Source organism: Perca fluviatilis, chromosome 1 (genome assembly GCF_010015445.1).
Source record: "Perca fluviatilis chromosome 1, GENO_Pfluv_1.0, whole genome shotgun sequence".
Classification (NCBI taxonomy): Eukaryota; Metazoa; Chordata; class Actinopteri; order Perciformes; family Percidae; genus Perca; species Perca fluviatilis.
In genome coordinates, this window is record NC_053112.1 from 31,042,395 (window position 1) to 31,068,262 (window position 25,868).

Consider the following 25,868-nt stretch of genomic DNA (forward strand, 5'->3'; position numbering starts at 1 on the left):
AAATGTAATGTTAGTCCTTAGTATGAGTCAAGCTATGAACGCACTGCATCTGCAAATGCATCCACATATCTTAAACTGTGAAATATTTGAGTTCTAAATTAGTTTTCTCTAAACCCAAGCCGGGATTTTATCCGGACTTGACAAACCTTTTGGATTAATACGACAGGCTGAGTAGGACTAACCATGACAAGTAAACCAAGTGCCCCTTACTAATTATAAATACTGTAAGTGTAATGCTTGCAAAATAAAAATCAGGTTATCACCAAAACATGTCTTTCAAAGGGCGAAATATTTGAGATATAAACAAATAATGATCTTGTGCATATCTCTGCATCAACTCTAGCTGTCAGATCTGCACCACAGCAAAGAGCTCCTTTATGGAGGAACCTGCAAACATGACAAACGGTATGAGTGGTGCTGATATCAGTAGTTTATTGTATGTTAAGTCCAACACATAAAAAAAAAAAAAGGAAAAATAAAAATAAAACTCCAAAAAAAAAAAAAAAAAATCTCCACCTGCAACACTTTTGTACTAGCAACAAGTAACCACAGTAAAATTAAGATGGCTGCCAACTGTTTGCCACTTCTAAAGCCAAGAAAGTACTTCTATTGTCATTCAAAAAAAGGACTGGAATGATACACTGAGGATCCATTCTACTGCGTTTTCAACCACAGGTAAATTAATTTACAGTTTTTTTTCTCTCTTTTGAGGACCCTTTAAAAGTTTGGAAAAAGGTGGGTAATGGAAAACGTTGGTGAAAAAAAAAAAAATGAACTATCCCAACTGTAAATGTATATCCTCAAACGTTTAACCTTCAGTATGATGTAAAAGCACAAATTGGTCTGAAAGCATGATGGCTCTTCTTCGTCACCCTCTTCATTGACCATTGCTGTAAAAAGCATGAATGCAGTCAAGTGCTTGGGTTAAGCAATTACCTGACAAATAAACAGTCGGTGTAGAGGCACCCACGCGAAAATGTTAAAAACACTCGAAAGACCAAAGAGCTGTATTTCTTTTCCGGAATATCAAGTCTAAGATTGATGGTAACAAATTAAGAGTCTCTCTATTGAAAACTAATCTCACATCGGAAATTATTTCATCCCAACTACAAAAGGGACAGTAAGCGAGCATTACTGTGGAAAACTACATATATTATGCCATGTCTGTACATCAAATCTTGTTTTTAACTGCGAGAGAGCAAATTTTCTTTCATGTTAAGAGGAGCACTAATATTTTATTTTTTGACTGCCAGATGACAAATTTGGAGAGAGTCTGTGTTCAAAATGAGATTGTCCCCAAAATGTTGAAAATAGTGCAATACCACCAGACAAGGAAGACCTCATGAGTATTTTAGTCAAGAAAAATGCTACATCAATTCCACTTCCCATTTCAGTGCAAGATAAAAAAATAAAAAATAAAAGTCATGTTTTCCTTTCCCGCTGAAACCAAAAGGTCTTCCCTCCCTACAGAGTGGTAAAAAGAAAGTAAACTAGAGGACAAGAGGGAGACGACTAGTATGGTGTTCAGATCAGACTTGTCTTGAATGGAAAAAATAAATGAATAAAAAAAAATAAAAAATGAAGCACAATGAATAATCAGCATATGAAAATACAAATGCATAAACAGCTAGAAAAGTGAGCACAATTATTTGCTAGTCTGTAGGCTGGTACTACGGCCAGCCCACCCACACAGATCATTAGAAAATTGTTGCTGAGAAACGAACAGTCCGACGACTTTTTTGCCATGAGTTGCAAAAACTATGGTCAGACTGAAAGTAAGGATCATTGTGAGACTTTTACCGTCTCAAAGCGGGAAACCTTAGTTCACTGAAATCACGGTTGTGTAGAGCTACGACTTCTTAAACCAAGGAGCAAGCATTTCACTTCTTTAATGTACCTTTTTTTTGGGGGATTGTTCTTCAGATGCACCTCTTAACCATTTAACATTTAATAGAACTGGAGGCACCTATTGTCTCTACAAAACCCAAGAACAGACAACATACAAAACAAATGTACAAAACTCACAGCAGATCATCTTAGGTAGTAAAATAGTATGGAAAAATGAAAAAAGGTGAAAAATGCACCTGGGGAGAAGAAAAAATAAAATTAAATAAAAAAAAAAAACTTGTGAACACTGCAGGGTTTTTTGTTTTTTTTCCTATTTGCTCCCAAAAACAATAGTTCAAAATGAGCAGCTCTATATTAAGAGGCAGAATGCCCCAAACCGCTTGGGGACTAAGACTGGAAAAGGTGAAATAGAAGGCACCATTCATGCTTTTATAAAGTCGAGAGAGAAATTAAAAAAAATACACAGAAAACAAAAACATACAGTAAACTATGATTTTTGCTGTACATTTATTCTGTTACTCTGAGAGGAAGGGAGGGAAGAAAGAGGGAAGGGGTCGTCCATCCCAGTTTTGCGGTCTAGCTGGCAGGGAAAAACATGAAGAAAAACAAACTTGAAATCAAAAGAAAAAACAGAGCGAGCCACCACTCTTAGATTGTTCAACTTCGTTTCTTGTGTATCCTTTGTCCCCCCACTCATTTGGTGAAAGTCCAGGATTTGAGCTTTTTTATATTTCTTATTCGATTTATAAATGAGGAAAAATATAATGTAGATTTGCTTGTCATCTTGTCCATCCAGCCAGTAATTGAAGCGTAGTTTTGGGTCAAAAGTGTGAAAAGTACATTGGTCACAGCAGACGGGCTGTGAGCGAGGTCTGCCCCGGAAAGTCGCATCGTTTTGAGACAAAACCGGTCTCTCCAGCTGCATTCCGAGCATGGATGTCAATGTAATACGACAAAAAGTACCCATTAGTGCATATTGATGAGTGCATTATGCAATTTTGAAGCAGTGGTCTCTCAAAAGGAAAAAAGTAAAAGGCAAGCTTTTCCCCTGGAACTGCACAAATTTTGCATCTCACTCTTTTCCAACAGTAACGGGCAGAAAACTACCATATAAAATGTGCAATAGAGGGATTTCGTGAAGCAGCGCCCCAGTTAAGTCAAGGCATATAATCTCTTTTCCAAATGATGGGCTGTATTATCGTAGTTAAAAGTCCCATCAGTCCCTCCTAATGTGGCAGATTACTCCTGGTTGGTTTCGCCTTTTTTCACGAATTTACAAATTAAAGTTTGTGAATTCTTGAGATACCTGAAAAGGATGCTCAGCTCACAACTAATAAGTGAATTTTTTTGTTTGCTTATTTTGTTTTGTCTATTTCACAAACAAAGGTTGACAGGCTGTGTCACATTCCAAAGCAAAGAGGGAACAAAAAATAAAAATAAAACAAAAAAACAAATATATACGTTTATACATGAAGATTTCTTTTCGTTAACGAGAACGGTTGAAGATGAAGAACGCGGTACTACTTCCACACTGCATGTGGTGCTCTTCTCAGCGGCGCTGGGTTGTGAAGCGACCCTCTCCCTGGCCACCGGAGCCTCTTCCGGATCCCATGCCAGGTTTCGGGGCCATGCCGCCTCGAGGTGGTGGTCCCCTCCCGTCACGTTCTCGCATCATTCCACTTCCCACGATGCCTCTCGAACCTCCAGGGCCCCGGTCGTTGCGCCTCATGTCCCGACGCTCGTCACCTCCGCCACGGGTCTCTCGTTCACGCACCGCCCGAGTCTTCTTTTCTTCCACATTCAGACGCACCTCGCCTCGAAACATGATGGGCTGCAGGGAGAAAAGCACTGTTACTACAGTGGGGGAAACCAGGACTGAATATTTCCCCAATCAATTTCAAAACCCACATCATTCACTGGTTTGCACACACAAGTTTGTCAGTCGGTCCCAGACCCCATGTAAGCACTGCTGTGTCACAATGGTCTGACCTGACAAGTTCTGTGTCCCTACCAGTGAAACTATTTCATCCCTAAGGCTGTGTTCAGGCTGACATTGGCGAAAAAAAGGCAGTCCCCTTATTAATTTGAATGACGTTGCAATTGGGGTGCCAATGCAGGAACCCACAAAAAAAATAAAATAAATAAATGGCTGCATAATCTGGCAAAAAAGTGAAACCTGGCTAAACCTTAGCCGCATCGGAATGTCATACAACAAGATGTTGCATCGGTCAATCAAAAACATTGAAGCGCAAATTCCGGGTGGATTACTTTGTATCCTGAGTGGAGTATTTTTACCGTTTACAGTTATCACCGTGACAAAAGATAAGTTTGGTTATTGACATATCACATTTATAGGGCACTTATTTTGTATATTGGTATATAGATTTTCCATACATTACTAAAGTGTCTTTGCCTGTGCCTTTTGGGCTGGGATATTTTTTGTAAGAGACAGAATCCTCATTCCTGTCTTTGAGACCAGTGAGTTTCCACCACAAGAGGGGATACGAAAATATATGTTGATCCTGGCTCAACAGCACAATCCAGTCATCAATAAATGCACTGTGACTACCAATCAAAAAAAGAGCAATCAAAAGTTCCAGTGAAAATACTTTGACAGGTGTACATTAGCATTGCTCCAATCTACTGTTTGGAGAAACTTTTTGCTAACTTTTTGCTATTTTATCTAATCTGCAGCAACACAGCTCCTGGTGTTTTTTTAAACTATAGTTGGTCTGATCACAGCCTTAGATATCTGGGTAAGAGCCCGATTTGTACCGACATGTCAATGTGAAACAAAAATAACATGTGTATTGTAACATACAAGGTATTTCCTGTGGGGGTTTACCCCTACCGTGTCACATTGTAGACTAGATGTAGAAATGTGTGTCACCAAACCACCACCAAATGAATGAAAGTGGGTAATGAAATTTTAATACATGCCCCTTGTACCTTGGCCCCCAGGATTCTTTGCACAGGTTCAGAGTCATCAAAGACCACAAATCCAAAGTTGGGCAGTTTCCCACCAACGCCCTTGGTGTTGATCCGCAGCTCCACAACATTTCCATATGCTGAAGAAGGAAAAAAAAAAAAAATTTAACCAATATTTATTCACACTCAAAAAGAAAACGCTTTGAAGGATTTTTTTGACAACATATATTGTTGCTTCTCCAAGGAAACCTACTCAAGAAGAACTCTTTGAGCTCGCTCTCGTCAATGTCATGTGGGAGGTTGCCAACAAAAAGCTGGTGACTGTCTGGGTAGCGGACAATCCGCCTGCTATCAATGTCACCAGATTCAGCATCTCCCCTGCCACCTGCAGGTCAGAACAGTCATAAAAACACATCAGATCAGCTAACATGCATCAACATCTAAGAAAGTCAAATCCCCAGCATCATGAAAGTGAAACCCATACCATGTGTAAGACCACAATGACTGAATAACATTCTCACAAGTAATCAAAGCATAATCAAGAAACAGGATTAGAGATTTATTTAGATGTGACCGGTTTACCTTTGTTAACAAAACTCAAGTGTGGTTTCCCAGTTTGTGACTCCAAAGATGCTACACCATCTAATAGTGACAGAGACGTGCAGGACATAAGAATAAACCAAATGAGAAGCTAAAAAAAGTGAGAAACCCGTAATTTGGGGAATGAGTGTTGGCATTACCAGGCCTGGGACCCCGAGGAGTGAAGGCCGGTCTGTCGCGTGTGCGCTGGTCTCTGGTCCGTAGAGGTGCTGTCTGTGTCTCGGTCTTGGCTTCAACTCTGGGCTGTTCCATTTAAAAAAAATAAAATAAAATAAAAAAAAGATTAAAATCAACCATACATCATTGTTGCTTTTACATGGTGCTCCAGAGAATCCGTTAACTTGAATATTTGGTTATAAGAGATCGGTGATGCTGTTCCACCCTCGTTCTCCGTTAAGTTAGCTGGAAGTGATGTAATGTAGCGTGGAGTGAGTGCAATGTGTAGTGAGCACTGTGGTGGATAGCCTTTTAAATGCTACATTGCTTGTAAGGAAATCATGGGAGTAACAGGCGAACCAGCTTTAAAAGTGACATATTTTCTTTTTAAATAAGTGCTGTTCATGGCGATGTGAAGAGTGGTTTATGAGGATTTCGAAAACTTATTAATATTTAAAGTGCTCATATCATGCTCATTTTCAGGTTTATAATTGTATTTAGGAGGTTATATCAGAATAGGTTTACATGGTTTAATAAAAAATATATTAATTAGCTGCAGCTCCTCTTTTCACCCTGTGTGTTGAGCTCTGTTTTAGCTACAGAGTGAGGAATCTTTTTTTTTTTTTTTATTTGACTTATTAGACAGTAACAGACATAAATGCATAACAAGATGCCATCACAGTGACATTGTACATTTATCAGAACTGTCGAGGATAACAGAAGAAAGTTACAAACTTATTTCCATTGTGGCATCACACTTCTATTCCATCTTTGTTGGGAGCAAACGTGCAGTACCTAGGTAAGGACTACTACCCAGTCAGAAGAGGGCGTGCCATGCTAGCAGCAACATGTGTCGCACATTCGTCACGGAAGTAAAGGCAGGACTACAATAGAGCTGTTTGGAGCAGTTTCTGAACAGCGTTTTCTGTTGGAGATGGTAAGTGCCTTTGGGGTGGACTTTGGGCTTTTTCACTTTGTAAACCTATAACGTGCACAAAAAAAGATCTATAACACAATAAAGGAAAGTGTTAAATATGGTGTTGTGGTAATTTGTGCCAATAATTTATACCATGTAAGGCCTTGACACACCAAGGAGATCACCAGGAGATTAAATATAGCTTATCCTGTTAAACTTAAACACCGTAGACCTCTCTTCCTCTGCACTGTGGTTGGTGCCAGTCCTCTAGCTAGCAAGCAAGCTAACTAGCCAGCCGGTAGTATAGTATATACCATGAGATAATATCGCACCATTATATTATATTGCAGCCAGCGGTGTCTTCGTGAAGTTTTTGAAAGTGCAACTACACTTGCAACCACTTTACCGGCATTGCCGTGACTCACTGTGACTTAAACTGCCGAGGCGACGTAATTTTGCTCTGTCCGCACCTCTGCGTGGGTGTCGGAGCCCCACTCTGTCACACATGCAGAACGGACAGATAAGTTCGGTAGTAGCGGCGTAATTCGGTCAGTAACCAAAAAAAAAAAAGTTTTGTACCCAACCCTAACCGTTTCTAGCAAGGAATCTATTGCATTAATGTCTTTTTGTATTACACCAATGTATACTAATGCTAATGTTTGTATGACATTTTCATATCATTTTTGATTTTATCCATTAATTGATTTGATTTCTAATTTGATTTTTCTGAAACTGCTTTAAAAAGTTTATGTTATATGGTGATATGGCGATAAAAACTGTACTGTGATAGGAGTTCAAATCATATTGCCCATTCCTATGAAAGGCATGTTTATATAGCCAAAGCCAGTCTAAAATGCTGTACAAATCAAACTTTTAAAGTCTGACGAAGTCTTGAAATCATGAGACTTAATGGAATACAGTACATGGGTTTAGGGCTGTGACGGTATGGATTTTTTCTTACCGCAGTGAAAAAGCAACGTAACACTGCGGTTTGGTGATTACCTGTGAGCTCGTAGCTTTAACAACATGGGGTGAGATTCCAGAAGAGGCAGCTGTGCCACTAGGAGGCAGGTTTTTACTTGTCACAGAGGCCCACGAGAAAGTCTGTGAGGGATGCAGTAATGCATTATTAGCAACAATAACCACTCAACACCTTACTATAACATAATTAGGCATATCTTTGGGCATATTACTGCCATCAGTAAATATCTGTTGGACTGGGTGATACGCTGCTGGACTGCATTATAAAAAGACTGAAAATTTAAGAAACTTGAGATTCAATACATAAAATTATTTTATATGTAGCATCGCTGACATATCAAACAAAGAGCAAAGTTTAAGGACAGTCATTTTGGCACTTATTCAAGGAAACCACATGGACACATCAGTCTTACCTTGGGAGGCTCCTGTGTGTTTGGTGGAGACTCCACAGGGACCGGTGACGGTGCTTTCTCCTCCATCTCTTCCAGAACCTTCTCATCTACTTCAGGCTTTATCTCCTCTACTTTGGGCTCTGGTTCAGGCTCTGGCTCAGGTTCTGGAGCTGGCTCCTCCATGGGCTCCTCTACTCCATTACTACAAAATCACAAATCAGCATTCGGTCACTTCCACAGATAAACTAAATTTAAACTGCAAAATCCTTCATGCTAAATAATTTTAAAATGTGAAACCGTAAAAAAAAAAAAAAAAAAATATTAGTGACATGATGAAGTTTTAGCATACGTGACAGGGTGAGGTTCGTAATAGGTGGTGCTGTTGGGGCTTTCTTGAAGTGGCTCAGGGGATGGCTGCCTCTCCTCTGGCTCCTCTTCAACTTCCTCCTCTGATTCTAAGCGAGAGAAAGCAAAACAATTTGGGAATTTGGAAATTATTTGCATAAGCATCCTCACATTTCACCATGAACTAAAACTCACAAATAAAAAACAAGGTCTGTTTGGGATTTTTGTGAACATCTTACCTTCATCAAGCTCAGCTTCAGAGTCTCCAAAGACCTCATCCTCGTAACGGAAGATGTCGTTGTGGACGTAGAACTTGTTCGCCACTGAACCCTAAGGAAATTTGTCATGCAAACTGAGTCCATTTTAAAAATCAAAAGCCAATGACATTAGATTAAAAAGAACCATAGAATTTGTTTTGGGCCCACTAGTGACTCAAATTAACTTTTATCTTGTTAGTAGGGGTGGTACGGTTCACAAAACCCACGGTTCGGTTCGTATCACGGTTTTAGGGTCACGGTTTTCGGTTCTGTACGGTTCTTGTTATTTTTTCTTTTAATCTTTAACACTCCAGAATATACTTCAGCATATGATATATAGCTAAAATTAGCATATTGAATGCATTTTGCACAAAACATGCACACAGTGGCAGTTCTATATATATCGTTTTATTTCATCATAGGTACCATGAAATCCAAAATGTTCCCACACACCAGACTAAACGACGCTGGCGCATCCTCCAGCTCTGGGCAGCCTCTCTCCCACTTGACATTTCGTATGCGTGACGTGACCGTACGGACCCGCACTCCACTTGAGGAGCGGGTCGCCCGGTGTCTCTCAAAAAGCTGACGAAAATCTTTTAAACTGACCTTTGTCGATCTGAAATGAAGACAGATTCAGCAACTGCATGGCCTATTTCTCGCTTAAAATGTTTTCAGAAACACGTTTCGGTGAACTATTTTAGTACAATATGAGATCGTACTCTGAACGAGCCACCATGACAGTCTATTTTGAAATTAGACCCCCCCACCCCCTCCCCCCCCCCCCAAACCCCCCCCCCGGTTGCGTTTGTCACGCCCATCCCGCTCGTCATTTCCAGTTAGTGTTTTAACATAGGTGTATAAAGTGGGCACTACGGCAGTAAGAGGTTAGTGCAGCTTAACAGTGTACTGACGAACCGTGCGGTACACACATGCTCCGAACCGAGCGGTTCGGGTGTTTTTTCATGAACCGTACCATCCCTACTTGTTAGTAATTTCAATATAGCAACAGTAGCTGATCTCCAGTTCTCAGCTATGTTTGAGCCAATAAAATGTCAAAATTTCTTTACATTTATTAAGCCAAAAATCTTAGGAAATAAACATTTGTTACTGTCACTTACTGTAATCTCAATGTTAACATTACTGAAAGGTAGAGGGGTACTCACCTCTGGCGCAAGCACGAAAGTTTGCATAAACTTCCTCATGGGCTGACCATTGTTGGACAGTTCTCCTAGGACTTGCACCACCACCCCATCACTTAGTGTGGCATGGGCATCCACATGCCTGATCTTTGTGTGGCACTCACTGAACTGGAGGGACATGACCTTCTTGTGGATTTCCTAATGCAGAGACAAATAGATAACCAAACACCTTTAATGACTTGAAAACGAGTGACAAATTTGTCAAAATCAGCTTGTAATTAAAAAGATATATTTCCATGCTATAAATCTGATTCCCATTTATTTCAAGAATTTGGCAGTTAGCAACAATCTGAGGTTAGGCAGTGTTTTGTTACTTAGCTCAACCTTAATAAACAGGGTGATGATACATATTTTTATATATGTCTCCATTTTGGTCAGACACAATCAACAGAAATACTGATATGGAAATATAAGGTTGTTATAAAAAAGGAAGGTTTAATATGGAATGACAATCATGTCACCATCGTTTCCTCCGACATTTCTTCCCTCCTCACATGCTGCCAATGATTTATTTAGTGCTATGTTCAATTTCTTTAAAATTAATACTTATTTTATCACCACTGTGAATAATCTTGTACCATTCACCTAATACAGTATTTTAAATGTGAATCTTCATTATTGGGCTGTAGCACCTACCGCTTGCCCGTACACCGCTTCTGCCAGCTTCCCACTTGGATCAAGTCCTCCATGAACATAGGAAGAATTCCTCCCATAAAACCTAATGGTACAACAATATGACTGTTAAAAAAGCATTACCAACACCAACAAATGTAGTGTCTTCCACATCACATTTTGTTAATTACCTGTGCAGGAAATCTGGTGCCTTGTTTAAGAGTGTGTAATACTGCCTCACAAACTCCCGCCCTACAAGCAGGGGACTTGGCTTCTCCATCACCATTTCTTTGGTAAACAATATTAAGTGCTGAAACAGAAGATAAAGAAGGAATAAATAGCAATAATGCCATCTAGAAATGTAACACACACAAACACATTATATAAAAAAACAATGCAGTTCTATACTACAGCCCTACCTTTATGTAGGTTATTTAGTTTTGGTTCGAGAGGTGTGGATTGAACTATGGAGGATGAGTTTCCTAACATGCTATCCTAATATAGTTATCACTCTGTGTAACAATACAATTCAACAGCACCACTTACTAACTACAGCCTAAAAAATTACCATAAAGTTGAAGAAACATCTTTCCAAACTAGTTCAAACTGAACATTTCAACTTTCATAAAGGTTGGATTTGTGGCAGAGCTTCAGTAATAAAACCGCATTCGTTTTAACTAGGCTTTCCCAACGATTTGGCAACTGAATGTAGAAGAGAATGACTTGGGGAATTAAGCTTATACCGCTAACGTTATATGAGTTATCAGGCCATTTTAAGGAAGCCCACATTAATACTCATGAACGTTTGTTGTACCTCGGGTTAACAGCATAGCTGTGTTTGAGTAGCAAGTACAAAGTACAAAAGGTGAATCACGTCTCCTTTTAACAGAACAACGTTTACTTTCTTTGTCTCATTAGGCCCACGTTTTATCTGACCCACATCAATTCAATAGCAGAAGCAAGACAGCTGCCTGTTTCGCTAGCTGGCTAAACTAGCTAACACACAACTGCGCCATCACGTTCATCCAATGAGACAAAGAGGAAAACTGGCTGTAGTAGATATAAAAAGGGAAGTGACTGATGCAGGCGTTCAAGTTTGGAAAATGAGAAAATAAACTTTCCTACAATTAAATTCTACTTTTAGAAAGTATACATCACATACATGTGTTACACACATGTGTGCATCCTTTGCTTTGTAGATAAGTGGCCTACTGTATGAGTCAGGCCTTTCATGTCTATGCTAACAACATTTTGCAATGTCTCACGTTTGTCGCATGTGCATTAACCAGCCATGACAGATTCATAATTTGCATCGTATGTTTCAGTCCTAGAAACTGTGAGCCCACAGTGTCAGCTAGGTCAGCGTTATCTAGACTGCAAAAACAATGGAAGGAATATAGCCTCCAACTACCGGCCTCTTCGCTGTCATTCTAAATGGCTAACCATAGCCCGGCAAACAGTGCATCAACGCAGAGCTTGCGACATTGCTAGTGAGCTAGCTAGCGTTAGCTTAAGCTAACTTGTGGCGTCGTCGTTTTTCTTTCAGCTGCTGTCACTTTTACAATGTGCGGGAGTAACACTTTTAAATAAACACAACGGTATTTTCGGTAACACAGAAAAATTGACACCTAACAAGAGGTTACGTGGCTGTACTATCACACACAATCACAACTTGCAAGCGGGGGAAACCATCGAGCCTAAGACATAACGTTGAGCCCGTTGATAGTGCACCAATAAAGTATGTCCATGTTTTGCCAGAGAGTCTTCGACATTGACATCCACTACTGATTTATAATTAGTTGTATCATAATCGATACAACCCGAAGGTAATATAAAGTTTACTCAAACTTTAAAATAAATTAACGTTACCCCCAACTTAACGTTACACTGACTGTCGAGCCATTATCAATGGAACAAGTGGAGTGCTATGCTAGCTCAAAGAAAACAAAGGAAGGCAGATTTTACTAACTTAAATGACACTCGTTATTTTAACTTATAACTAATGTGTGCCATTTGTACAGTAGTGACAAACCTTGTTGGCCACTTTGAATGATTACTGCCTGTCAAGCGAATAGCCGTGGTTTTGACCAGACAATGCAGCTAAGATTAGCCGGTACGGTTAACGTTAGCTTGTCAGCCGTCTGATAGCCTAGCTTGGTGGATGGTGGATGGCTTACTTACCTTATAAAAGACCTATCTATGTAGACAGAATTATTTGTAATAAATATCTACGAGTAACCCGCTATAAACTTTTCTGAAATAGCCCAGGTTTATACAGTGATATTTCCCTCGCTTCACTAACTAGCTAACAGTTTATGATCTCTGCTGTACCAGAGATTGAAGTTTTAAAGTGATAGGTTCTATTTATTGTTTTACCCCTGCAATATGGGGCAGGGAACCCCCATCACAAAGATTCAGCCAATAGACTGTTTACACTAGGCAACATAAATTATGACGCCAAACAAATAACCACGCCCCCCAAACTTTCTACCAATGCTGTGCCAAAAACATTAACTTAAACTTGACTGTAGCTAGTAGTATTGATCGTATTGATCATCACACTTGTGTCGTGTTATTTTGCTTAATACTACTACCTATTACTCTTCAGTGCCTTTTTTGCTGACCTATAACTCAAAAACTCTTCATTCTACAAATACAGTTTTATACATGTGTCATTTTGTGTACTTTCCAGCCTATAATACAAAATGGCATACATTTGCATTTTTAATGAAAAATCCATGAAAGTTGTCCTTTTGGTACACATCTTCCATGGTTTTAAAGGGGCACTCCCAGATTTTACATTTGAAGATAAGTTTATTCATCACAAGGTGTGAAAATAGTTACAACCTAGTTGGGCAGGTAGATCTTGTGAAAAATGCTTTTGAGTTGCATCACAAAAATTGTATCCAGCATTTTTTAGGCTTGACCTATACTCACGAGTCACGACTAAAAAGTCAGAATGTCCCAGTATCTGTTGCTTTGATTTTGACCAGTCTCTTTTTTAAGGATAGGTTCACAAATGTTCAAATCTGTCTTAAAACAATAGCAGGTGCCCATATGACAACATGGCATCATGACTTTGCGTAAACATGCAGAGTGAAACAAGAATTGTGTTTTGATACAAATGTATACATTTAGCAATGGGGATGCATAGTTCCTGATGTTTTTAGTATTCTGGTCACTGGTGTAGGGCTTAAAAAGTCTGGATATTGAGCACCACCGAGTGGTCAAACAAGTTTTGTGACTTATACTTTGGGTAAAGCAGTTAATGCATCCACCATCATTTTGGTAACACAGTATTATCACAACATCCTATCAAATAAAAACACTTATATTAGAAAAATATAACAGAAGCATTATACATCAGTATGTATTTTGTTGCTCAGGTAAAAATGAAGAGTTAAATATAGGGGAAAAAACAATCAGAAAGAACACTTTAATGATCCCCTCAGTTGCTCAGTTGCAGTTGCTCACGGTCACATTCAAGGTAAAAGGGGGGGGTGTCTAACTTCGTGTCAGTCACTGTTCGTGTCAGTCACTGCTCATGCACACACATTCATTCTCCCTTGTGGGGGGAGGGGCTTAGTCTTGGGCTTTAGCGGAAAGGGGGGAGGGACTAAGTAGGAGGGCTAAATCCTGGATCTTCACAATCCTACCTACAGCACCTTTTATGATAGGAAAGCAATGAAAGGGGGAGAGAGGGGGAAGACATGCAGGAAATCGTCCCAGGTCGGACTTGAACGCCGGACCTTCTGCGTCGAGGCATGAACCTCTGTATATGTGCGCCCGCTCTACTGACTGAACTATCCTGGCCACAGAGTTGTTGACTTTTTATTTTGAAATATAAGCAGTTTGTAAATCAGGCCCTCCTTTTCCCCATTAATATACCATATTCCTTTGCTTGTAATTCAATGTTAAATCACTCTGCAGATTGGATTCATTATTCAAAAAGAAAAGTCTTTACAGTCCCCAAACTTTGTTGTTTGATTGAAAAACTGGACATTTGGTACAACAAGCCACTAATGCAGTTGTTTTTTCCTCAAACACCTAGCTATCTATTTAAAAAATGGCTTTTCACTTAATGTTTAAAACTTCATTGCATACATTATTGCACCTATAAAAGGTCTCCATTAGTTCGCTTATCTAGAGCGTGATCTAGCTAGATTCTAGAGTAGTTTGCTTCAAATCAAGGCCTCTTGTCAGTGAACTCCTCTTTTAGTGCACTGTTGTCATAGCAACCGCGGACCCAAACATACACAAATTATGTAGCTACCTAACGCTAATAATAATAATAATAATAATAATAATACATTTTATTTAAAGGCGCCTTTCTCGGCACTCAAGGACACCGTATTTAAAAGCAGCAAAAAAATATAAATACAAATAAAAAAAATAAAACAGAAACAGGCAGAGCATATTGTCTATATTCATCTAAAATACTGTATTAAACATTTCAAAACAAATACAAGGCTTATTTGTCTATTGCCATAAAGGGTTCAGAAATAGTTTTTGAAAAAGCTTTTTAAAAAAAATAGCTACTTATTATGGGTTAGGGTTATGCGTTAATTCTGATCATTACGAATCAACAAAAACTATCCCAATGTGTAAATTCAAACCGTTAGCTAATTTAAGAAAACATAATATAAATGGACCCAAACTTCCGCACAAATATGTAAGGAAAGATTATGATTTTTTCCACGGAGGTGTTTTCCATCCTTTACTGCGACGCCATGACTTCTAATGTAATCTGAGTCCCGTACAAATGAGAATGAGGGTTTTTAGGGGAACAGTTCAAGAACAAGATGGCTGTCCTGGGGCAAGAAAAGTATCCTTCTTCTTCCACATAAACACGGCGTTGTGATGCGGGCGTACTAGGTAACAACTTTAATAGATTATTAGGTAACATTAACAACTTTAAACGCTTTAAAGGCATTGCTTTATAACGTAGGACATCGCTTTCTGATACGCAATTGAAGCTCGGAAAGTTTTCTTAGCGGTTTGTTGAGAGTGAAAACTAACTTACTGACGCTGGCTATGCGTTTTTGCATAACGGTTAACTTTTTTCAGATGCACCGCACTAGATAAAATAAATAAATAGCTAGCTAATTGGACCATGAGTTCCTCCCGAGTCAGACCGCAGCAGCTAAAGTTACCGCAGAGCCAGACTGGCAGGTTGCCGCACAGACTAGACTCAAGCGAAGGGATAGAGATGGAGAACATCCAGCATCAAGACCTCGGTCTCGGAGGAGTAATAGGCACCCCGTCCCCTCCGTCAAGACAAGCGTGGAGTCGGGATAACCCGGGTTTTGAGCCTGAGGATGAGATTATGGAAGCCGACTGGCCTCCAGCGAGTCCCGGGAGGAGGTCGGTGTCCACGGCCTCTAGCAGCAGCTGCAGCAGCGGCCTAGGCAGCTACACCGGCGCGGGCAGCAGCACCCACATCCCCCGAGGAAGACTCTACCCAACCCCGACAGTGGATGCCCGGCAGCAGGACAGGCATGACCACCGCAGCTGTATGAAGCAGATACTCCAAAAGATCAGAAGTTAGTCACTCACTTTATGCTTTGTAAAATTCATAGACTAGTTTACTAATTATCTACAGAATAGTAACATCATGCTGATGTATAAATACATGGTAGTCATGGTTTAGGGCTGTGAAGTTTATCAAGCCGACCAAAGTTTATCAAGTGTTTTCCCCTGTACAGTAAGACATCAATCAGATTTGTAGAGTTATGTCACTGATTTAAAGTAATACTTTTCCCATACTAAAGAGAACATTTGCCATTCGAATTGCCATACTCCCCACTATTGTTAGCACTGGTAACAATAACAATAGTATCAGTGCCCCTACATTAGACTACTACAGTTCAGTGCTATGTGGTAGTAATAATAATAATAATAATAATCCTCATAATTTTTCTACAAGAGCACTTTTCAAAATCTAGGTTACACAGTGCTTTGTACAAGTCAGCAAATTAAAATCAACAATTATATAAACAAATATAACACAAACCAAATGTAGAGCTTATACTGTTTGTTATAAAGACATTAACTGGACCAGAATGAAATTGGTCAAACTAATTCCAGTAATATAAGATTTACTACTGTTACTATCTATTACTGTTTTTTTCTTTGCAGTTCTGTGGGGCACAGAGCTGATGGAGGACAGTGACAACAGTCGAGAGAGGTACCTCAGGAACGTCCTGAGGGAGATGGTGACATATATCACATTCCTCATCACTATTTGTATCTGTAAGTAAACACTCAAAAATCCTGCAAAATGACAAGATTTATGCTAAGGTTGGTTGGCATGCCCTTCAGAAATCACTCATCTGTGAGAACCTAGGGGAAAAGTGCTAGCAGAGTCTTATCATGCGCTACAAGGCCCTGTTATTACATAGCCCACCTTCCACTCTCAAACTGACTGTCCCATTTCTATTTTTTTTATCTGTTTTTTGTGTATGTAGTATGTAGTGTTGTGTTGTATATATTGTGTGTATGTAATTCAAAATTAGGTATTCTCCAAACGGTTAGTATGCATATTAAATCAGCTTAATTTTTAAAGTGGCAAATAAATTTAAATTAATTGTTCTTGGGGGTGTGAACGGAAACTAAATCTCAGAAAACCAAAACCAAAGTAAGTAATAAGTTATTAATTAGTATGTCAGTCGGCACCCATAGCATCATTTTCTGTTAGTTCAAGACAGTAAAGTATATTTATTTCTTGTATAGTAACTGCAAAAAAGTATACAATAACAATTAATAACATATACACACATTGGGCAGTATGTAAACATACATGTAGCTTTGCATGGGTACATGGTTTAAGGAACATGCTCAAAATATGTGTGTCATTTAGGTGATATATATATATATATATATATATATATATATATATATATATATATATATATATATATATATATATAAAGTAAATGCTTGTGTCCTAAAAGTTAGTTCTGGACTGAACTGAATTGACAGTTGAAATGTGGCACAAAATATTAATAAAATTAATTGAATCTCCGACACTCATCAGGTGGCTTAGATTCCAACACAAATTTGATGGTCACATTTTGCGATGGCAAAAAAAAAAGATGGAAATCCCACATTTAACGTATGGTAAAGTTTCTCTACTCTCTTTTTGCTACAACGGAAATGCCAAACTGTGGTTTAGGGTGGATCAGGAAATGATATTCTTGCAGAATGGATTGAGGCATATTCTACCAGGCAGTAAAGCAGTTTCCAGAGCTGCTCCCAGATGAATACTGAATGCTACAGAGAATCTTAATGCGTCACCTAATTTTTAGTTTATTTTTGGTGTTTGTCAAGTTTTTGCATCCTCATACTAGATGCAAAGAGCACATTTATGTACAAAAAAAACATTCACTCTGTTAATTCAGAAGTTGTGTCATTCTGCATTTTAACAAGGGCTAGTGCTATAGCTAGTGCTAATAGGAATAATACTTTCAATAATGTTTATGTCATATTGTGATTTGCTCTGCAGTGACTTATGGGATGGTGAGTGTCAATATGTACTACTATACCAAAGTCATGTCTCAGCTTTTCCTGGATACACCGCTGTCTGCTGGGGACCCTTTCTCTTTTAGAAGCCTCTCAACCATGGAGGATTTCTGGAAGGTAAAATGCAAAATTCATCTCTGCTTTGTAAACTAAAATGTCTTTAAGATGGTATTTTTTTATCATTCTGCACACATAGGTTGGATGTAATTAAAAGGGGTAGTTAGATGTTTTGAAAAAATACTCATATTCTCTTTCCTGCTTTGAGTTAGATTGGTCTGGTAAATATAAGGCTCAACCAGCAGCACATAAAGACACATAAAGACAGGAAACAGAGAAACAGCTAGCCTGGCTCTGCTTAAAGGTACCACCACCCAATTAATAAGTGAGCTTTAGAGATGCTGGTAGGTGTTTTTGTTTTACATTCAGACAGAACCAGACTAGCTGTTTCCCCTGATTTCAGTTTATGCTAAGCTAAGCATCTCCTCTTTTGTATTTACCATGCAGTCGTGAGAGTGGTATCAATCTTCTCACGGAACTTGTGGCAAGAAAGTTCATAGTAAATTTACCAAAAGGTCGACCTCTTCCTTAAAAAAAAAAAAAAAAAAAAAAAAAGCTTTTAATCTTCAGAACTTCATCGGAGCATAATGCCATCAAATAGTGTACATTGGTGCTTTTTCATGTGAGCACACATGGGAAATGCAGGTCACAATTGTAGTTCCATTTCAGTAGAAATACATAGCACCTATAACCCTTAAACACATTAGTAAAGTCTTTCCATAGTCTGATTGTAGCAAGATCATTGTTTTACATGACAAATCCCCAAACTGTGAACTATCAGAAGCTGTGCTATTCTTTGATAATAAACTTCACTATTTGTACTGCAGAAAAGATGAGACCAGGCATTTTGGGTGGTAAACAAAATTTGAAATCACAATAACTAACCTTCAGGGTGTTTCTCGTGTCTGATTACCTCCATCTGGCCTCTTCTGTGTCGAAATCCTAACTGTCCTTTACTTACAGTTCACAGAGGGACCTTTCCTCAATGGCATGTACTGGGAGGTGTGGTACAACAACAAGAGCCTGCCAGAGAATCAGAGTCTAATTTACTATGAGAACCTCCTCCTCGGGGTGCCACGGCTCCGGCAGGTCAAAGTCCGCAACGAGTCCTGCTCCATACACGAAGATCTGAGAGATGAAGTTCACGACTGCTACAACATGTACACCCCAACCAACGAAGACACAAGCTCGTTTGGCCCCAAGAAAGGAACGGCGTATGTCTATACATTTTTCAATTCAGTTCGATAGCTTTCAATTATATTATATTATCAGTTTTAAAAGGAGGCTAGAGCTGTATCATATGTATTACACTAACAAATGTCTGTATCCTAAATATGTTCTTTCTGGTGTCTCTCAGGTGGGTGTATACAGCAGAGAGTAACATGAATGGGAGCGGTTATTGGGGCCAGATATCTAAATATGGAGGTGGAGGATACTACCAAGACCTGTCTCGTACGAAAGAGGAGTCAGCAACCCAACTGCAGTTTCTGAAAGACCACCTGTGGCTGGACAGAGGCACCAGAGCGGTGTTTTTGGACTTCTCTGTCTACAATGGGAACATCAACCTTTTCTGCATTGCCAGGTGAGAATCATCAATCACCATCCAGGGCCGTGACTTATGATTACTTCTAGATTTAGGATTTATTGACATGGTATGGAGTTCAAAGAACATATACAATACAATAATGATAAAACAATGGCACCAGGTAGAAATGAAATGCAACAAAAAATCTTTTAGCAGAGGCAAAACATTCTTTAAGAAGGCACCCAATTTTACATTTTGTTTCTGGTTTATTCAATTTATGTCAGAAAAAAAATGCAAATGACAATTTCTCAGAGCCCAAGGTGACTTCTTCACATTGCTCCTTCTGTCTGACAAATGTTTCTAAATCCAAAGATATTTTATTCATAACAATATGAAACAGAGGAAAGGCACACAACCCTACGTTTGAGGAATCAGAAGCAGTGAATAGTGAAAGGCTTGATAACTGACTTAGATGATTCATTGATTATCAAAAGTGCTGTCGAATTTTCTGTCAATCAACAAATCAATTATTTGATATACCCGGTACAGTCTGAAAAGGGAAAAATAAATACATCCCCCTTGCTAGATTGTTGGGAGAATCTTAATTTATCTCCAAAATATAAAAGTAACATTGTATGAATAGTAATAGTTGATCTGATTTGATGCATTTGTCAGGTTATTGGTGGAGTTCCCTGCTATTGGTGGGGTGATGACTTCCTGGCAGTTCCAAACAGTGCGTCTGATACGATATGTGTCCAGCTGGGACTACTTTGTGGGTCTGTGTGAGGTGGCATTCTGTCTATTCATCCTCTACTACGTGGTGGAGGAAGTGCTGGAGATCCGCATCCACCGCTTGCATTACTTCAAGAGCTTGTGGAACTGTCTGGATGTTCTTATTGTCGTGGTGAGTGTCAAAGTCGTCATTAGTAAAGTCAATATATAGTCATTTTTAACAGGATTGACTGAGTTTGTTGTTTGCTCTGTCTGCTCTTTTTTTCAGTTGAGTGTTGTTGCCATCATCATGAACATAACCAGAACAGCTATGGTTGGCAACCGTCTGAAAGGCCTGTTGGAGAACCACACTGCTCACCCCAGCTTTGAGCCTTTGGCCAACCTGCAGGTCCAGTTCAACAACGTGGCTGCAGTCATCGTCTTTTTTTCCTGGGTCAAGGTATTCATCTGTTCCCTTAGATTCATAATCACTCCAAAGATACCTTAGTGGAAACATAAGAACCAAACTACTATAAAGTCAACTAATGCTTATAATTTCTCACATCTCTTAGCTTTTTAAGTTCATCAACTTCAATAAGACCATGAGTCAGCTGTCTGGCACCATGTCTCGCTGTGCCAAAGACCTTGTCGGTTTTGCCATCATGTTCTTCATCATCTTCCTGGCGTATGCTCAGCTAGCCTACCTGGTGTTTGGAACCCAAGTCAACGATTTCAGCACTTTCCAAGCCAGCATGTATGTAATTCAAAGTATAGTCTACACATGTACAAGCAACTCTGATGTTTCCTGTTGTTTAAAAATGTTGCTTCTGTTTGTGTAGATTTACTCAGTTCCGTATCATTCTGGGAGACTTTGAATTCTCAGAAATAGTGGAGGCAAATCCAGTTCTCGGACCTATCTACTTTACAACCTTTGTCTTCTTCATTTTCTTTATTCTCATGGTGAGTAGGGTCATCTGTTGTGTTAAAATTGTTCATGTTGTCTGCATGCACCTCCTCACTAACACAAGAACACCTTTTCTCATCCTGTCTATATAGAACATGTTCCTGGCCATCATTAATGACACATACTCTGAGGTGAAGGCCGACATGTCCCAGCAGAGGACTGAGATGGAAATGACTGATCTCATTAAAAAGGTATTGAACTACATATATCATTCATTTAGTCAGGGCAGATACAATCCATTAAATCAACAGAAGCTGCCATGGCAATAATAAGATAACAGCTCCAGAAGCTACTCCCAATATTGCAATTTTTGTGTCTGGTTGTACATACTTACAGATACAGATATTGAAAAACTTTATTAGAAAAAATATTAGAAAAGAAAAAGAATATTGTCTTGAAAATATTATATTGTATTGAAAATGTTAGGGTTTCCCCCAGGCAAGGTGTTAGTGGAGTGGTTAGTTGTGTTCCCTGAAGCTTGATATGTTTAATGAAACTGAAATAATTTCTTCTGATGTGAGTCGCAACGCTGCAGGAAATCCTGAATGTTTCAGGTAACACACCAGAATGGTATCAAAGATTGTCAGCTCCATAACAAAAAGTGATACAGAGTGACTTCATCTTAATGACAGAGGGAGCAGGTAGCATCTGTTCCTTGGAACATGTTTGCTAGTTTACCTTTGCAGAAGTGTAGTTTGTGTATTACCTTAAAGGGGTGATCGAATGCAAAACCGATTTTACCCTGTCATAGTTGAATAACGACAGTTTGGTGGGTAAATAGGACATACATAGAACCTCAAAATCCCATTGACACACCTTTCCTCTGCAAATCACAAAAATGCATTAAATTGAAATTGGACAAAAGTGTTAGCTAAGCTTTGTAAGACCTTAGGGTAGCTGTGATATACATGCCGTGATGAAATTCAAAGTGTAAATATACTATAGTTATGCCGAAAGTGTAGCTAGCTAGCCGCAAATTTTACCCATAGGATTGAAGGGACACTAGCAGCTAAGGAAACCCCTCACATTCACAAAAATGCATTACATTGAAATCGGACAGAAGTGTTAGCTTTGTAAGACCTTGGGGTATCTGTAATATAAGTGGCGTGACGAAATTCAAACTGTAAATATACTATAGTTATGCCGGCAGCCGGCCAGCTCCGCGGAGCCCCGGTAGTCCAGTAACTCAGAAACGGTGACTTTGCCCTGGGCATGGAGCCCAGCAGGCTGACGCTTTCTTGTCAGACTGTGTGGAGCTCCTTAAGTCCGACACGTCTTACCAAATTTGCAATTAGCCATCAATTTTCGTAAAATGGCCCATATTTGAGCTTTATATAGTTGATTTCTCGCATAAAAAAGTCTCAGAAGTGAATTTAGAAGACAATGTATAACTTTGCAGTGTCTGAAATATGAGACCTGCTGTCTCATGTATGTGTATGTGGTTCGCTCAACCAATCAGCGCACAGCTCATCTAAATATTCATGACCATACCATATTTGGAAGAAAAGCTCTTGTTACAAATAGGGCCATATTCACAGGGTAGTTAAGGGCCCATAGAATAGCACTTGGGCAATTTTCAGCCCAACCAATGTTACATACCCTATTAGAAGGTCTTAAGGAACAGTGTGAAATACCCTATATAATCATTCTATCACCCCTTTAAACTGTATCTGCTTTGTTTAGTTAAGTCCAAAAATGTAAGTTAAAGTGTTCTTCTCTTTTAGGGTTGTAACAAAGCTTTGATGAAGTTGAGACTGAAGAAGACGGCAGTAGACGACATCTCCGACAGTTTGCGCCAGGCCGGGGGCAAACTAAACATTGATGAACTCCGCCAGGACCTTAAAGGGTGAAGAAAACCTCAAATACTGCTGAAAGCTATTAACTATTATGATATTATTTCAATGTTTTGGGTTTGGTTTTGTAAATATAAAAATCGTATGCTATGTGTCCTGAGTTTGTTGTTGATTTTTATCCTTGCTTAGAAAGGGCCACACAGACGCAGAGATTCAGGCCATCTTTGCCAAGTATGATCGCGATGGTGACCAGGAGCTGACGGAGCATGAACACCAGCAGATGAGAGACGACCTGGAGAAAGAGAGAGTGAGTGGTGATGCCAACAGCTACTTACCCAGCATGTATGTGTTAGCGTACACTCAGCCTGCCGATATTCAGTGTGTCTCTGCTCGCTCGCCAGGAGGACTTGGATCTGGAACGCAATTCGCTGACTAGACCCAGCAGCGGGCGGAGCTTCCCTCGTACCCAGGACGACTCGGAGGAAGACGATGACGAGGATAGCGGCCACAGCTCTCGACGCCGTGGCAGCAGCTCAGGGGGTGTCTCCTATGAAGAGTTTCAAGTGTATGGAGCTTTTACTATTATACTGTAGCTTACGTGCAGGTTAATCATTAATAAAAGTTGAACTAATAACAGTGTCAGAATCATACATACACAATTTATATAATACATACAGTACCAGTCAAAAGTTTGGATACACTTTCTCATTCAAGTGAGTAGGAAAGTGTTTCCAAACCTTTGACTGGTACTGTACATACATTTGGGTTTTTCATACTAATCTGAATGATTATGACTGTAGTAGTGTGACACATTTAACATGTAATCAAATAAAGGGAACTAACGGCTCTGTGTTTCTCAGGCTGGTGAGACGTGTGGACAGGATGGAGCACTCCATCGGCAGCATAGTGTCCAAGATAGATGCTGTAATTGTGAAGCTGGAAACTATGGAGAGAGCTAAACTCAAAAGGAGAGATGTGCTGGGCAGACTGCTGGATGGAGTCATGGAGGTGAGATGCAGTGGAGATGCAGTCAGCTCATAGTGGAGCATTTAGAAGCTAAAGAGCCAGATATGTTTCTGAAGAGTTGGTAGATACCAAAAACAGAGCTAAAAAAAGAGGGAATTTTTGATTTGCATTCATAAGGTGGCCAGAAATATGACTCAATATACTTGAATAATGTTGCTCTGTATCTGATGGATGTGTTAATAGGAAACTGATTACAAGTTTGCAATAGCATCTTAAAAGGTGGTAATATATCAACAGCTTGTTTCTTCTGCCCCCAAGTGGCCAAAACAATCTGTTATTGCAGGTTTATTTAACTGGGTTACAGCCGGCTTTAAGAAAAAAGAAGAAACACAGTTTCTGTTCTTGAGGAAAAGAAAAACCTGATTTCCTCAGCTTGCTTTCTTCTTAAATCTTAAATCACTAGTATAATAAAAATAAATCAGCCACGGACCGGGTTAGCTCAGTGGGTAGAGCAGGCACACACATATATAGAGGTGTATACCTCGACGCAGAAGGTCGATTGGACGATTTTCCTGCATGTCTTCCCTCTCTCTCTCCCTCCTTTCATATCTGGCTGTCCTTTCCATTAAAGGCTGAAATGACCAAAAAAATCTTTAAAATAAATAAATTAATAAGCCATGCTTCCATAATAAAGTTGGGTGTTGGGGAGAAATGGGAATACTGTCATGTACGTTATATACAGATTTATAGTTACCAGGTTACAACAGTGCACATTGTCAGATATCCTGCATAATCGGATTTCTTATGTGCATGTAAACAAGCTGTACAACTTAATCTGTTGTTGTCTGTCAGGATGAGCGTCTGGGACGGGACACAGACGTCCACAGGGAGCAGATGGAGAGGCTAGTGAGGGAGGAACTGGAGCGATGGGAGTCTGATGATATGGTCTCACAGGTCAGCCACCCACAGCCCGCTACTCCTGTCGGCCCCCGGCCGCGCCCATCCTCCTCCTTGTCCACCGACGGCCTCGACACAAGCACAAACGGAGGCAGCCATGTGTGAGGACTTGGCCCGCTGAAGAATATTCCACTCTGGCAAGAAAACTCTCCAATGGAAATTTCCCTGCAGCGGTACAAGTAACTGAAGATGTGGGACCATTTTTGCAAAAGAAAATATACCATTTCTCGACATATTTCAAAAGGAGGTGATCAAATCAAACGCACTTCACCTCATATATTTAAATGCACTGAAAATGAGTGAGGTTCTCCTCTGAGACATCTAAAAGTATTCACTTAAGCTATTATCAAGTATTACTTTAACAGCACGATGAAAGGAAACATGAAAATGTGTCAAAGTGGTTGAAGAATAATGAAGATTTACAGTACAGTGTTACATCACAGTATTAGGCACAGTATTGGATATAATACACCAACCTGCAAGCATATTCAGTTGTACTCAGCGAATACACAGTTTATGATTCTAGTATTACATGAGAAATATGCTCACCTGCTTTTGATTACTGTATCCACACATCGCAGTATTTACACAAATACCAAAAAGACATTTCTATGACTGTTAATTATGCTGATTATTTTTTTCATCATTTTAATACACAATAGGTACAAGTGTGGCACATTTTGTCATATTTACTCATCCTCTGTACATCAATTAAGCTTCAAATGAAATAGCTTATTATCATTTTATGATACATATTGTAACTTAAAACAAACTTCGATTTGGAGTGCATCTAGTGTTCATGGGAAACCCATGCATTTATTATGTTTTCTCTGTGCCTTACTTTTTGTTTTTTTACAATCTATTTCTTTTTTAAATCTGTAATGCCAAATAAAGTGTTATTAAAATATAATTTCTCTGTTTTGGATTATGATTCAGTATAAGTGACAAGACAACAACCATAAATATGACTCAAAAGGATCTAAAAACACTGTCTTCCTTTTTAAACATATTAACATTGACAATACCACATACTATATATATTTAGGATGACATCTTCATTAAATATAAAAACATTAACACGTTATTTCAGTTACTGTATTTAGGTGCATTGAGTTTACAATTAGCTGCTGATTCCCT

At 39.3% G+C, this 25,868-nt stretch overlaps 2 protein-coding genes across 7 annotated transcripts; one reads left to right on the plus strand and one right to left on the minus strand.

The window, feature by feature from the left end:
• Window positions 1–2,336: 2,336 nt before the first annotated feature.
• Window positions 2,337–12,594, minus strand: g3bp2a (G3BP stress granule assembly factor 2a). 5 transcript variants are annotated; one of them, XM_039800442.1, is made up of 13 exons: window positions 12,419–12,594; window positions 10,429–10,547; window positions 10,262–10,343; window positions 9,590–9,763; window positions 8,406–8,496; window positions 8,171–8,276; window positions 7,843–8,023; window positions 7,451–7,552; window positions 5,517–5,619; window positions 5,359–5,418; window positions 5,030–5,161; window positions 4,789–4,916; window positions 2,337–3,679 (listed from the first exon to the last, which is right to left on the minus strand). In XM_039800442.1, exons 2-13 carry the CDS (start codon window positions 10,521–10,523, stop codon window positions 3,398–3,400), a joined length of 1,536 nt encoding a protein of 511 aa, XP_039656376.1. In that variant the 5' UTR covers window positions 10,524–10,547; window positions 12,419–12,594; the 3' UTR covers window positions 2,337–3,397. The 5 variants fall into 5 exon arrangements, with proteins under 5 accessions (XP_039656376.1, XP_039656389.1, XP_039656383.1 ...); XM_039800455.1 differs by having other exon boundaries at window positions 4,798–4,916; window positions 12,419–12,593; XM_039800449.1 differs by lacking the exon at window positions 12,419–12,594 and adding an exon at window positions 12,270–12,398.
• A 2,361-nt stretch (window positions 12,595–14,955) lies between these two features.
• pkd2 (polycystic kidney disease 2) lies at window positions 14,956–25,653 on the plus strand. Of its 2 annotated transcripts, none has more exons than XM_039811726.1 (15): window positions 14,956–15,780; window positions 16,376–16,489; window positions 17,742–17,875; window positions 18,779–19,029; window positions 19,173–19,397; window positions 20,016–20,244; window positions 20,341–20,511; window positions 20,624–20,805; window positions 20,891–21,011; window positions 21,108–21,206; window positions 22,740–22,861; window positions 22,998–23,115; window positions 23,213–23,373; window positions 23,669–23,816; window positions 24,627–25,653. In XM_039811726.1, exons 1-15 carry the CDS (start codon window positions 15,351–15,353, stop codon window positions 24,834–24,836), a joined length of 2,715 nt encoding a protein of 904 aa, XP_039667660.1. In that variant the 5' UTR covers window positions 14,956–15,350; the 3' UTR covers window positions 24,837–25,653. The 2 variants fall into 2 exon arrangements, with proteins under 2 accessions (XP_039667660.1, XP_039667651.1); XM_039811717.1 differs by having other exon boundaries at window positions 14,960–15,780; window positions 23,210–23,373; window positions 24,627–25,644.
• The last annotated feature ends 215 nt before the right edge of the window (window positions 25,654–25,868 follow it).